We start from the raw sequence: 13,146 nt of genomic DNA, 5'->3' as shown, positions 1-13,146 counted from the left end.
CATCCTCCACTGGCATCAGAGATCGAGAGGAAAAGGAGGAGGAGGAGGAGGAAGTGAAGGTGGGAAGAGGGAGGAGAGAGAGCCTCACTGGAATGTACACAAAGTGTAACCACGGAGACAGGCTTTCGACTCAGAGCGGCGGACTACTACGTTACTATGGAAACAAACCTCCACTTCACCAGTCCAGACAGTATTTGTCGAGCAGTACTTCAGACTGCTGTGGCTGGTGGAGAGTGAGCACTGGAATCAGGTAGCAACAAACCGTTACACAGAAACATTAATCACATTCAAACCCTCTGATTATCAGCAGAACGCTGACGACTCTTCCAGCGACGCTTAAGAGTGCCATTGCGTTTCATATGGTCCATACTATAATGCTTTAATAGTGTCAAGTTATAGGAAATGGCTCGACAATATTATCCCGTTGTTCAGATCGATATGTTAAAGTTTGCTTAAACTTTAGTTTTTAATTCTCAACTACTATACTTTTATTACGCCAGTGTTTTATGAATGATGCTGTAGACATGGAGATCTGGATCATGTGGTGTCTTTGTAAGCAGATATCTGCCTGCATGACACAATAATAAAAATGTAATATACAGAACTCACAAGAGTTATTGAAATTATTTAGTTATTTATTTTCATTTTCAAATAAACCTGGTTATAATATAATAATAAATACATCAATGTTTGAAGCTAATAAAAGGCTGTTCAAGAACACTCCACTGACTAATCCACAGCGCTTAGCCATATTGACTCAGATACCCCCTCGACAAACATACAGACAGATAATGAGTACGACTATAATCCCTAATAATGGGGAACGTATCCTTTAAAAGCAGGGTGGTCTTACCTCTGTAGATGGTGGGGAGGGGCAGTGAGGACAGACCCTGGCTTTGCATCTGCTGCTGCTGCTGAAGTCTCCTTTTAGCCTCCAGGACTGGATTCTCAAACTGGGTCCTTCTATTTATATGGCTACGATGAAAAAAAAAAGATTTGAGATTTCACACTATCCTGCTGCACTTAGCCCCCCCTGCTCTTGTCAAAGATCAAAACTACAGATCATGGCACCACAGCAACTATTGCTGCGATGATTAATTAAACGGCCAGTCCCCCGCATTACGTAACAGAGCCGCAGAATGGCTTTGCTCAGTAAAATAAGAACAAACAAATGATTTGGGGCTTTTCCGCCCGCCTCATGAGCAACGTTTTGTGAATCGGTGACTGATAGGAAACCTACGCATGAAACAGTGACTTCCTGTAACGTCCCACGTCGCTCTTAATTTAGTTTGCAAAGAGGAAGATAGTCAACGACTACAAATACTGTAATTTGTCAGTGTGAAATAATTAGTCATTATTAGATACTTCCCTAGCTCTTTGAGACACACACACACACACAGTCTTTCTCTCCCCTCCTTATCTTTTAATGAACACCCCGAGTATCACGGTGCTAATTACAAAACAGCTTGACTATATTTTTACATTTCAAAGTCTGGCAACTTCTTCCATGATATTGACATGATGAGAAGTTTTCGACAGAGTGCATTATGTACGAGGCAGTGAGCAGTCAAACTGGAGGTTTTCTTAAGCAAAGTCGAGCCAAATGACTCCCCCTGACTGTCTAAAAATAGAGCCCCGTCCCTCCTCCGCCCCACAGCGGAGAGCACCCAGCCAAAGAAGTGACACCTCTGAGCGGGGAGGGGACGAGCGGTTCAATAGAGAGGACGTGCTGCAGTGAAGACACGCACGCTGAGATATGGATGAGCAAACGTGCAGAATGTTTAAATAGAGACATTCATGAGCTAATCTACAGATATAGATGCAGTGAGTGTTTCAGACAGAGCGACAACACAGAATTATGGACACGCACACACAGACAAACAAACTGTGAGCCGTCAGGAGGCAGACAGAGAGGGAGCGACTGCTTCCTGGCTGCAGCGCCAGTCTGCTCCTAATTAATATGATTAATACAGCACCACCGGGCAGCGCTGAAAATCAAAAGCAAGCCATTACATATTAAAGATGTTCCCGACTTACTCGACATAGTAGCTGCCGTAAATGGGGTCATCGATTTTCTCCCAGCCGTACGGAAGCTCTGTGACAGAAACAAAAAGAGCAGAGAGACAACAATAATGAAGGGCTTGTTTATTCAAGGCAGAATATTGATCTTGCATTAAAGCATCTTTGCGGCAGAATTAGTTTACAGCATCGTTGTACTGTCGGTGATTACCAGGAATATGATGGTGCGATAACTTGTTAACTGGAAGGATTGCTTTTCTGCCGCACCGGGCCGTACGTTCAGGCTGGTGAACATTCTGAACTCTTATCTTTTATAAACATTGGACGGCGACAAGACGAGATAAAAAAAAACAAACTGTTTTCTCAGCAACTTGTGACATTGATTGATTTAAAGAAGATACGGCATCCCTCTTCAAGAAAAACTTGCAAAAATAACACCAAATATTCATAGATCTTGTGACTGAATTTTAAAAATCAGTGAAATATTTATGCCCTGCATCTTTTCCAACGCTGTAAATATTGTGTTTTGATGCGAGAACGTTGCATAGATTAACAGCCTCGACTCGAACAAGCACAAACCCTGAGGGTGTTGAACCTGGTACACATTTCCACCGGTGTTTCACAGTTTGACTCTGAACGTTTCGTGCTAAACAACGCCGACAAATAGCACATGACAGTCAATTACCGACAAAATAGCGGATGACGGACAGATCAATCAGCACGAATGCCGGGAGAAGAATTTGAATGGTGCGTATCAAAGTACGAACGTCAGCGCTCAAACTTTAGATTCATCAAGTGTGCGCAATAACATGATTTTCAAAGTTGCTCTCTCCTCCTTCCTTTACCCACAGCTCACTGACAAAACACAGCTCTTCAAAACATGTCTAGAAGGAGTCCCCCGGTTTGCTTTCCAGGATATGAGCAATTAGCATTTAAAGCATATTCCCAAATGCAGACTCTAGTGTTTTAGCATAATAGCGTGATCATTCAAAACTAAGTTACGTACATAGTGTTAGAAGCTCCTGCCGAAATAGCATCTAAGCTGAATCTAGCACTGGGGCTCGGGGACGGCGTGTTCCAGTGCAGCTCGGCTTTAAAAAATCAGACCCACTTTGATTAGTGACAAAGTGAAGTTAATCAGGATGAGAGGGGAGATAGCAGCAGAGAAAATGCTTCCTAATCAGAAAGAGAAGCAACCAGAGGGAGCGGTAAAGCACCTCGGGCTCCTGCTGCAGCTTGTGGGTAACACACACAGACAGACAGATACAATACACGCTTTGGTCATTGCATACATTCATCAGTACTGCTTGGCCTAGTTAACATACTCGAGAGGTATCTGTGCATTCTCTCATGTCTCCCACGCTGAGCAGAAAAATCAAAAACAATGCTCGTGCACGTGCCATATGCTTCTCTGAACCCCGGCGCCCGTCCCCTCAAAACTAATCATTAAACTTTCAGTAGGACGGACTATTTTTTGCCTGCACACTCACTAAAATGCATACTTACCACACACACACACACACACACACACACACACACACACACACACACACACACACACACACACACACACACACACACACACACACACACACACACACACACACACACACACACACACACACACACAGAGTTGAGAGTGATATAACCGAGTGCTGCGAGCAGGTTGACAGCCCACGGGAATACCTCATGTGAACACTGCAACATTCCTTAGTCCCATCTCCACTCATTAAATATGAAAGAGTGTTTCATGTTCTCACCTTTACTGGGCAACACACACACACACACACTCTATAATTTTTGCATATGCACACACACACACACACACACTCTATAATTTTTGCATATGCACACACACACACGCAGGAGATCAAAGAGCTGTCGTGTACATCAGGAGTCTTCTTATGAAAAGCTTTTCTATTAAAACGTCCACAAGAGGAGCTGCAGGAAGCCAGACATGTCTCTGCTTTCAGGAGGAGGAGGGAGGAGGGAGGAGGGAACAGGGAGAAGGGAATAGGGAGCAGGGAGAAGGGAACAGGGAACAGGGAGAAGGGAACAGGGAGCAGGGAACAGGTAGAAGGGTGGAGGGAACAGGGAGCAGGGAGGAGGGAATAGGGAGAAGGGAGGACGGAACAGGGAGAAGGGAGAAGGGAACAGGGAGAAGGGTGGAGGGAACAGGGAGCAGGGAGGAGGGAGTAGGGAGAAGGGAGCAGGGAGCAGGGAGAAGGGTGGAGGGAACAGGGAGCAGGGAGGAGGGAGCAGGGTGGAGGGAGAAGGGTGGAGGGAGCAGGGAGGAGGGAGAAGGGAGCAGGGAGGAGGGAGAAGGGAGCAGGGAGGAGGGAGGAGGGAGCAGGGAGGAGGGAGCAGGGAGGAGGGAGGAGGGAGAAGGGAGCAGGGAGGAAGGAGAAGGGAATAGGGAGCAGATAGGAGGGAGAAGGGAACAGGGAGCAGGGAGGAGGGAGCAGGGAGGAGGGAGGAGGGAGAAGGGAGCAGGCAGGAGGGAGCAGGGAGCAGGGAGGAGGGAGCAGGGAGGAGGGAACAGGGAGGAGGGAGCAGTGAGGAGGGAGGAGGGAACAGCGAGCAGGGAGGAGGGAGCAGGGAGGAGGGAGCAGGGAGGAGGGAGCAGGGAGGAGGGAGCAGGGAGCAGGGAGGAGGGAGAAGGGAGCAGGGAGGAAGGAGAAGGGAATAGGGAGCAGATAGGAGGGAGAAGGGAACAGGGAGCAGGGAGGAGGGAGCAGGGAGGAGGGAGGGAGCAGGGAGCAGGCAGGAGGGAGCAGGGAGGAGGGAGCAGGGAGGAGGGAACAGGGAGGAGGGAGGAGGGAACAGGGAGGAGGGAGCAGTGAGGAGGGAGGAGGGAGGAGGGAACAGCGAGCAGGGAGGAGGGAGCAGGGAGGAGGGAGCAGGGAGGAGGGAGCAGGGAGCAGGGAGGAGGGAACAGGGAGAAGGGTGGAGGGAACAGGGAGCAGGGAGGAGGGAGGAGGGAGAAGGGAACAGGGAGAAGGGTGGAGGGAACAGGGAGCAGGGAGAAGGGAACAGGGAGAAGGGAACAGGGAGCAGGGAGGAGGGAACAGGGAGAAGGGAGCAGGGAGGAGAGGCTCTACAGTGGAGGTGAAACTAAAAATAAGAACACCCTAAATGTGGGGAATAAATCTTAAAACCTGTACGATTGTCTGATTGCTTGTGTTTCTTGCACATCTGGACTTCCTTTTAGCGATGTCACTGTGTTCCCGAATCTCAGCAATTAAAGGGACAGTTCAACATTTTTGGCAAAATGTGCTTTTTGAGTTGCATGAGAAGATTGATGTCTGTGTTTCTGATCTAAAGCCAGGAGGTGGTTAGCTTAGCTTAGCGATAAGACTAGCTACTAAAACAGCTATCTGGGTTTCGTCTAATGTAAAAAAAAGTATGGCTAAAAGTTGCGTTAGTTAGAATTAAAGGTGTCGATACGCATATTTTTTTCCATTCTTTGTGTTAAGCTAAGCTAATCACACCTTAGCTCTAGCTACATATTCAAAGCGAGAACATATACCACCACTGTAATGAAGTGACAATTACAGGATAATGGCAACTGCTTAAACGTAGAGTAACAGTAGCACAAGTAGAGTCTTAAAGGTCAGTGAACTGACGCAGTAATATCAATAACAGCTTGAATATTCCCCTGAGAGTATTGAACTGAGATCTGAGACATGTAGCGTTGCTTAATAATGAGCCTGCTCGTGGACATTATGACTCTCCTCCACCGTTTCTCTGTGTTTTTACAATTGAATTAAATAAATGAACCTGTAATTGCTATTCAGCAGTCTCGCTTTCACATGCAGCGCCACACATGTACACTTGCACACACTGAAACGCTGTTACACTGAGCATTGTGCTGATAAATGCTGAACCCAGCTGGATTGTCTCTTTGCTCGCTCTCTTTTGTTTGGCTCTACTGAGAGTCGTCTATAACCTCTCTGTCAGCAGCCTGCAATGGAGAGCTAGCTCGCGACAAGAAGGGAGAGAGTGTGTGTGTGTGTGTGTGTGTGTGTGTGATATAAAGCCGGCACTGCTTATCACTTCCATGCTGCATGCGTCAACGAAGGAAATGTCAAGCTGGTGTGAAATTCTCAGGTAGGAGCTGTTATGATGGAGCCCCGAAGCGAGTGGGAAAATGTTTGCAATCTGTAGTCATGCTACAACATCCATCCTGCAGTCACAGGTGGAGGGCCACTTACTACCAGCAGGAGGCATCCTGGCATCTTCCCCACATTTCACTCCCCCAATGCCACTCAGTAATATCTCTTCTTCACCTTATTTCTCCTTCATCTCCTCCGTTTCTTCTTCCTTCCTCGCACCTCACATAACAAGCCTTTTTTTTTTGTTACCTGCTCAAAAGCTCAGGCATTTTTTATTCTGCTTTTTCTAATTTGGTCTGAGGAACAGGTTGGCAAAGCACACTAGCCCACAGACACTGGAGGGATTTACACATGTCCCGTTTCCTTTTTTTCAATATTTCATTTCATCCATCTTTTGAGAAGGAAACCGTCTGGATCATTTTCAACGCCTCAAGCCTTTTATAGTCCAAGAGAAAAAAAGAAATGAAGTCCTTTCATGCTGGATACTGCACCGTGCTGGGCTTCATTTATCATGACACCTTTGAATGCAGTGCACAGTGTGATGTTTAGGAACACTGACTTAAGAACACACTCCGATTAAATATACAATATTAGACTTCAGAACACATAACTAGAGTTTAGTATGCTGTTGTTGTGAGCAGCGGTTCTGACGCGCATACCGCAGAGCCCTCTCTTTGTAAGATCAATTATATAAACCTCAAACTGAATGTCTCGGAAATGCCACCACAGACAAAGAAAATGTGACAAAAGTTATAATGCGGCTTTAATTATCTGATTTCTCCTTTCTGAAATGTCACTGAATTCACAGATATACATTTAAAAGTTACACTAACTATGAGTTACATACAAATTCTCCTCAGTAGAATATCTACTTAAAGAGATATCGTCCTTTTCTTCAAACTCCAGCACCTACATTACCCACAATTCAACTCAAAGCCAAATAAACTTCATAAATTGCTGAATACAACAAAATAAGTAAATAAATAAAAATGCATCAACATTGTTTCTGGAAGATGAGGCCAGCACGTAGTTTGATATCTCCATCTTATTATTATTACAGTCAGATTTGATCTTGTTATGGAGATAAAGCCGGCGGAGCTAAAAGGTTTCTGTAGCAGGGACAGAACCTGCTGCTCGCTAGCACAACGGAACATTAACACACTCGGACCACCTGTGAATTCAATTCCCGCCATGTTCAAAGTGATATATTGCAGAAAAAATGAAGCCATTTATTTTAAGATTATCCAGAGTTGCAGGTCCAAAGTGAAGAGCAGCAAAAACTTTACTGGTTGAAGCCCCGGCTGTATAAAAGTACACGCAACACAAGGCTTGATGATGATTGTAACCACATATAGGGCTCCAATGATTGTGATTATGAGCTCATTCACGATCCTGCCCGTCACAATCAACAAAGTCGTGTGCTCTGTGGGAAGCTCCCCGGCCCTGTCGGATGCAATATCTTCTGAGCTTGTTGAGTAAACATGACTTGACCTTCAACCCGGGCGAATTAGCTTCTTCTCTTTCACCACAGGGGGGAGTGTGGAGGAGAACAAAAGGTTGTTTAAAAGGACAGAAGCTGGGCCAGCAGGGGAACGGCTATCCTGCACAAGGATGCATGTGCACGTGGGGGAGGATACACACTTCACACTGTTGCAGTAATCCACAGGTGGTGATGACGAGGCAGGAAGGAAGAAGGCAGCTGGCTGGTAAACATGGATGTTTACTATGCAGGTTTCAAACTAAGAAAACACTTCTATGACGCCAGTGTCTGGAATGAATTAGAAACATACTTAAAATGCATTACCATCTGATTATACAGTGCTATAAACAGATCATTAGAAGTATTTTTAGAATGCATTATAGACACGGGCGTCATAGAAAGGTTTTATGAGGAAGCAAATGCATAAAACCTCAACAATACATCCAACACATGTCAGTAAAACTGAGTGTAAACGCAAAAGTTTATTTCCCGAAGTAATAATCTTGAGTATAATAAGTCCCCATCTCTCGTGTATGTATGTTTGGACTCTCACATCGCTGCGTCAGCCAGTTTATTACAACTTGTAATTTGTAGCAGGTGTAGCAGCCGTCACATTGCTCCTAAATTTCTGACAGTCAGAGTTTTGACACGGGCGGTCTCGGGTCGCCAAAGCTTTAAATTGTCGATGGATGTGTCGAGGACCGCAGACGTGAGATTGATGCCCAAAGATTTCACCACATTTCACGACTGTCAACTTTCACCTGGGACGGCTATAAATCGCACGGCGGCCATTACTTAAAACTCGACACCCTAGACAGAGGCAGGCACATATTTTGTATCGCCAAATACCTTAAATATTTATCCACTGAGCAGTGAAGCTCCTGTGTGTGCTCACACATGCTCAGTATGTGCATACGTTTCTGTAGCTGCATAATCAATATGCTGAGGATCCCTGAGGACGAGTGCAGCAGCTCAGTCATACTAATAGCTGCCACATAATCATACGGCTGAGTGTCTGTTTGGAGTGTGATAAAGGCTGGGACAGGCTTCGACTTAGATTGATGCTCTGACGTGTATATATTTTTATAAGTGCATTTATTTTTTTACTGGGAAAAGGCTCATGGTTCAAGTCTTTTAGAAGATTATTATCAAACCAATACGTCTCCACTGTGACAGGAAAAGTCAACGCAACAGCAACAAATCAGGTAATTGCGTCGCTTGCCGGCACCAGCGTTCTCCTCTCGTGTGTTTTGCTCCATTTCGATAAGTTACAGCTTTTTTCCCGGCTAAATGCAGAAATGCATGTCCTCACATTCCCTCTCCTGCACAGGTCCCACTTGGTCTCTGTCTCAGAGCGAGCAGACAATAGTTAAGCTCCAGAATGAAAACTGAATTCACAAGCTTGTAGCTTATCAGGACATTCCAGGGACAGAAGGAGACGCACTGAACTGTGACCCGCCTCTTATTCTCTCCTCTTTCGCCTCCAAAAGTTCTGGTTTGATTTGGCGAGCTCTATCTGGGAAGAAGAAACAAAAAAACTCGCACACTTTCTCCTGCTCCACTTTCCATCCGGAGTATCGCTCTACTAAACTCTGACGCCGTCCCTGTGGGGTCACGAGTGGAGCAGAGGAAAAGGGTTTCTCTGTGACACAAAAGATGCGGTTCCCCGGCCTGTCAGTGGACTCGACACCTCGACACGTTCGTCTCTACTGAAGATGCAACACTTATATATGTATGATATAGTTTCATTAAGGAAAGGGTTAACGCTTTCCTTAACAGCTGGGTCGCTTGTAGCAAACATAAGTCAAACAAGGTCAAATGACACATTTGTTCGGGTCTACTTTTAGCTGTGGATTAATACATATTTGGTGCTCTGGTGAGTATTTCTGGCAGCAGGACGGTGTGTGTGTTGGATCGACTCAAAATAAACTGCTGAGGCCACGTTAATGGTAATGAAGGGGACTTGTCACTCGGTGCATGGGGATGTGTTTTGAACAGTATATCAAGCTTTTGGCTACACAAGCAATAATCAATCAATTCATATACAATGAGAAAAAGATAGAATAGACACAAACTAAATGAGGCAAAAGTGTAGAGTTACTTCTAGGCCATTTTAACAACTTCTAAATATGTCATTTTGATGAACACAGCTGAGTTTTTACGGGTTTAATCAATGCCAGGAGAGGAACTTCATTGCAGCTGATACACACACACACACACACAGCTAATTCAGCATGCACACGTCACAAACACACACCTGCCACACACTCCTTTGAATCCTCCTTCCAATCTCCAGGCCTCAGGCATGCTCTGCTGGGGATGTTCTCAAAATACACCCATCAATCATTTTGCAGACAGCTTCTCCTGCCCCTCCCCGCGACTCTGCTCGCGACTGCTGCAGGAGTCTCAAGGTGAAGGAGGGCGCAGCGTCTCTCCGTCTATAATCACTCACCTGTAGGGCTGCACACACCGTGGAAAGAGTGTGAGCTCACATCCAGTGTCCCCTAAAAAGAACTTCCAACATCCCATAAAAATCTATCCTGGAAGGTCCCACTGAGCCGGCTGAAAGGACAAGTGAGTGAACAGGAGGGATGATATTTGTCAGGATGGAGGTGCTTCGCCTTGTAGCAGCCACCTCGACGTAAGTGATGAAGTATCGGGAGGACACGAGAACACACACACACACACACACACACAAAGGACGGCTTTTTTTTTAACCGCAGACATGAGAAAGAAAAACGAGTAAGACACAAGCCCCCGCTATGAGAGGACGAGATGGAAGTGCAACGCCAGCCTGTGAGAGACGAGAATAACTCCTCACATGACCAGAATGTAATTACACTTCTAGGTTTGGGGCTCACACACACATACATACACACACACACACACACACACGAAAGACAAAGAAGGACCGTTATACGATTAAAACCCTTCAATCCCCGAGCGTCATCAAAGTCTATGTGTCTGCGTTCATTCATGTACTGTACATCCGGGTGTTGTACGTGCTTAGCTCTTCCGGATAGCACGCGCCGCCGTCTGATGAAACATGCTGAAATAGTGGCGAAAAACATCCTACAGTTTTGTCTGAGTTTAATTCACTCATCAAGGGGATTAGATCGCTACCTACTTTGGCATACCTGAGGAGGAGAGCGGGCTGAATAAGTAAAGGACGCAGAGAGGAAACAGCAGGTATGTTTGGCTTTCTTTCTTCACAGCCAACAAATATTTGGCCGGACGGGGGAAAAAACTTGAAGGAGGGAGAGAGCGAGGTACTGTAAAGAGCCTGTCCTAGTTCTTTTCGTCTACTAAAACAAAATGAGGAGACAGGAGGACGGGAGGGGAGGTGGACAAAGATGGAGATGGAAGTAGAGAGAGGAGGTGGGAAAGACCGAGGCAGAAATATAGAGGTTATGTAACTACAAGGCGTCTGTGTCGAGGAGGAGCGCGCTAAACACATATTTTTGACAGATTCTGCTTGTATGCGTTGCAACTGGCTTTGAACATGAGAGAGAACAAGTTGTGTTTACCAGAGGTGAAGACATTAAAGTTCTGCATCTAATACGGTTCTGAGGTTCTTTACTTGAGTGTTTTCCATATTATGCCACTTTACACTTTGAATCCACATCATGAGAAAAATGAAAAGTCTTTGCTTTTTCCCTCCAGTTACCACTCGTTAAGAGATTAAACAAACCGGCCGTGTGTGAAGCAGGTAATATGAGCTATGTCTCGACCACCTCCAGCAGTACGTGTGGCTTACAAGTTAATGCATTTATAGTAATCCAATAATACTGCACATCAATTAGAATATAATTGCCGTCCATCACAGTTTACGGATCAACTTCCTGGTTGAAATGTGACCTACCGAACAAATAAAGTAGTTTAGATATTCTTTACAGGTACATTTAGCTGATAACACTGAAGTACTTAACGTACATTTCTGGCAGCAGCTAGATAGAAGAGTAATTTGTGGTATTGATACATTTAAGTGAAGGACCTGAATACTTCTGGTCTTTACTGTGCGCCTGTGTGTGTGTTCACCTCCATACTCCCACTCTCCTCCTCTTCCTCTCATCCTGTCGTCCCGTCACAGCTCACAGACTCCACCCTGCAATCCTGTTAGCGCTTATCAGAGCATGGCTCCGGTCCAAACACGGACTCACACAGTCTACCTTTTCCACAAATCAATACCAAATTTACAGAGGCAGCTTTTCTCTCCCTAACTGAGCTCCGCACTCAGGGGCAGCTGGCGTACACTGGTGGAAGTTGGGAGTGAACAACACACCTCGCATATGGCTGCTTAAACAAAAACCCTTAAACTGGAAACACACTTTAAGTCCTGGAAGTCAAGAAGAAGCAAACAGGCCAGTTATATCGCTAACAAACCCGGGAATTCACACGAGGACAGAAAACAGAAAGTTAAAGTAATTCATCTCACCCACAGTCATACTGGCCCGAGCCATCCCTGGAGCCATGCTGATAGAAAGGCTAAACAGTGAACAGTTGTCAAAATGATAACCATGCATTGGCTCAACAATACGTGCGTCCTCACTTACAGACCTGCAGCCACCATTAAGCACTACATGCCCTCCAGCTGGGACTAAATGGATTAGATGCCCAATTAGATCAATAACAGTCCTCACAAATATCAGCACATGTCCTCTCGTTGAGCCTCCATGGGTGATAAATACGATTGGATGTGCTGGAGATAAAAGCAAAGTCTAATTCCTCGGTCCGTGTTTCTGCGTCATTTCATTTTGGAGATCTTTCTCCCTTTAATGTCTGTTGAGAGGGTACGGGGAGACTCGGCGGCCACAGGGGAAGGCTTTTGAATAAAATGTAAGATCGGGAAGGTAATTCTTTTAGAAGGATAAAACGGGCAATGTGTCAACAGGAACTAGTCCCCATGTTTATTGCCACCACACGCAGTGCAAATGTTTTGAGAGCAGGCAGGTACCACTTCTCCTTCACTCACCAGCTCTCTGCAGAGAAATAGGATCTGCAAATACCTCCCAACATTTGTTTTATCCTCAATCCTGCTCAAGGTAGCAAACGTGCACATGAATGCAAATAGCGATTCAGATATCACCCTCATTGAGACTGTACTTAGGCACAGTGGTGCTTTGAGCTATATGCTAATGTCAGCGTGCGAACATGCTAAGATGTTGATGTTTAGCAGGAATAGGATTCTCCATATTCGCCATCTTAGTTTGGCCTGTTAGCATGCTAACATTTGCTAATTAGCATGTAACACAAACTACAAGAGAGGCTGATGGGAAAGTCATTGGCTTTGCAGGTATTTGGACATCAAACAAAGTATTGGACTAAACAGAGAGTTAAGGGCTCACCAAGGGTATTACAATTCATCTTGTTGAGAACATGAATGGGTGTACCAAACTTCACGGCAATCCATCCATAAATGTCAACATGGTGACACGAACAGAAGAGTCAGAGGATCACCAAAGTCGTTAAGATTCATTGGAGCCATGAATGCCTGTACCAAACCCTCCAACAGTTGTTCATATAGAACCCGTC

The 13,146-nt window shown here is 45.4% G+C and overlaps 1 protein-coding gene across 10 annotated transcripts in view; it reads right to left on the bottom strand.

Moving 5' to 3' along the window:
• The window catches only part of magi2a (membrane associated guanylate kinase, WW and PDZ domain containing 2a), a 167,463-nt gene that overhangs the window by 34,958 nt on the left and 119,359 nt on the right, over nucleotides 1-13,146 (bottom strand). For all 10 annotated transcript variants that reach the window (XM_029461611.1, XM_029461602.1, XM_029461603.1 and 7 more), the window contains 2 exons: nucleotides 2,038-2,095; nucleotides 854-975 (listed from right to left, as the gene is read on the bottom strand). In XM_029461611.1, the coding sequence (XP_029317471.1) occupies nucleotides 854-975; nucleotides 2,038-2,095 (180 nt within the window). The remainder of the gene's footprint in view (nucleotides 1-853; nucleotides 976-2,037; nucleotides 2,096-13,146) is intronic.

Source organism: Cottoperca gobio, chromosome 23, assembly GCF_900634415.1.
Source record: "Cottoperca gobio chromosome 23, fCotGob3.1, whole genome shotgun sequence".
Classification (NCBI taxonomy): domain Eukaryota; kingdom Metazoa; phylum Chordata; class Actinopteri; order Perciformes; family Bovichtidae; genus Cottoperca; species Cottoperca gobio.
Note: the sequence above shows the minus strand (reverse complement) of the source record. Positions and strands in the feature narration are given on the sequence as shown.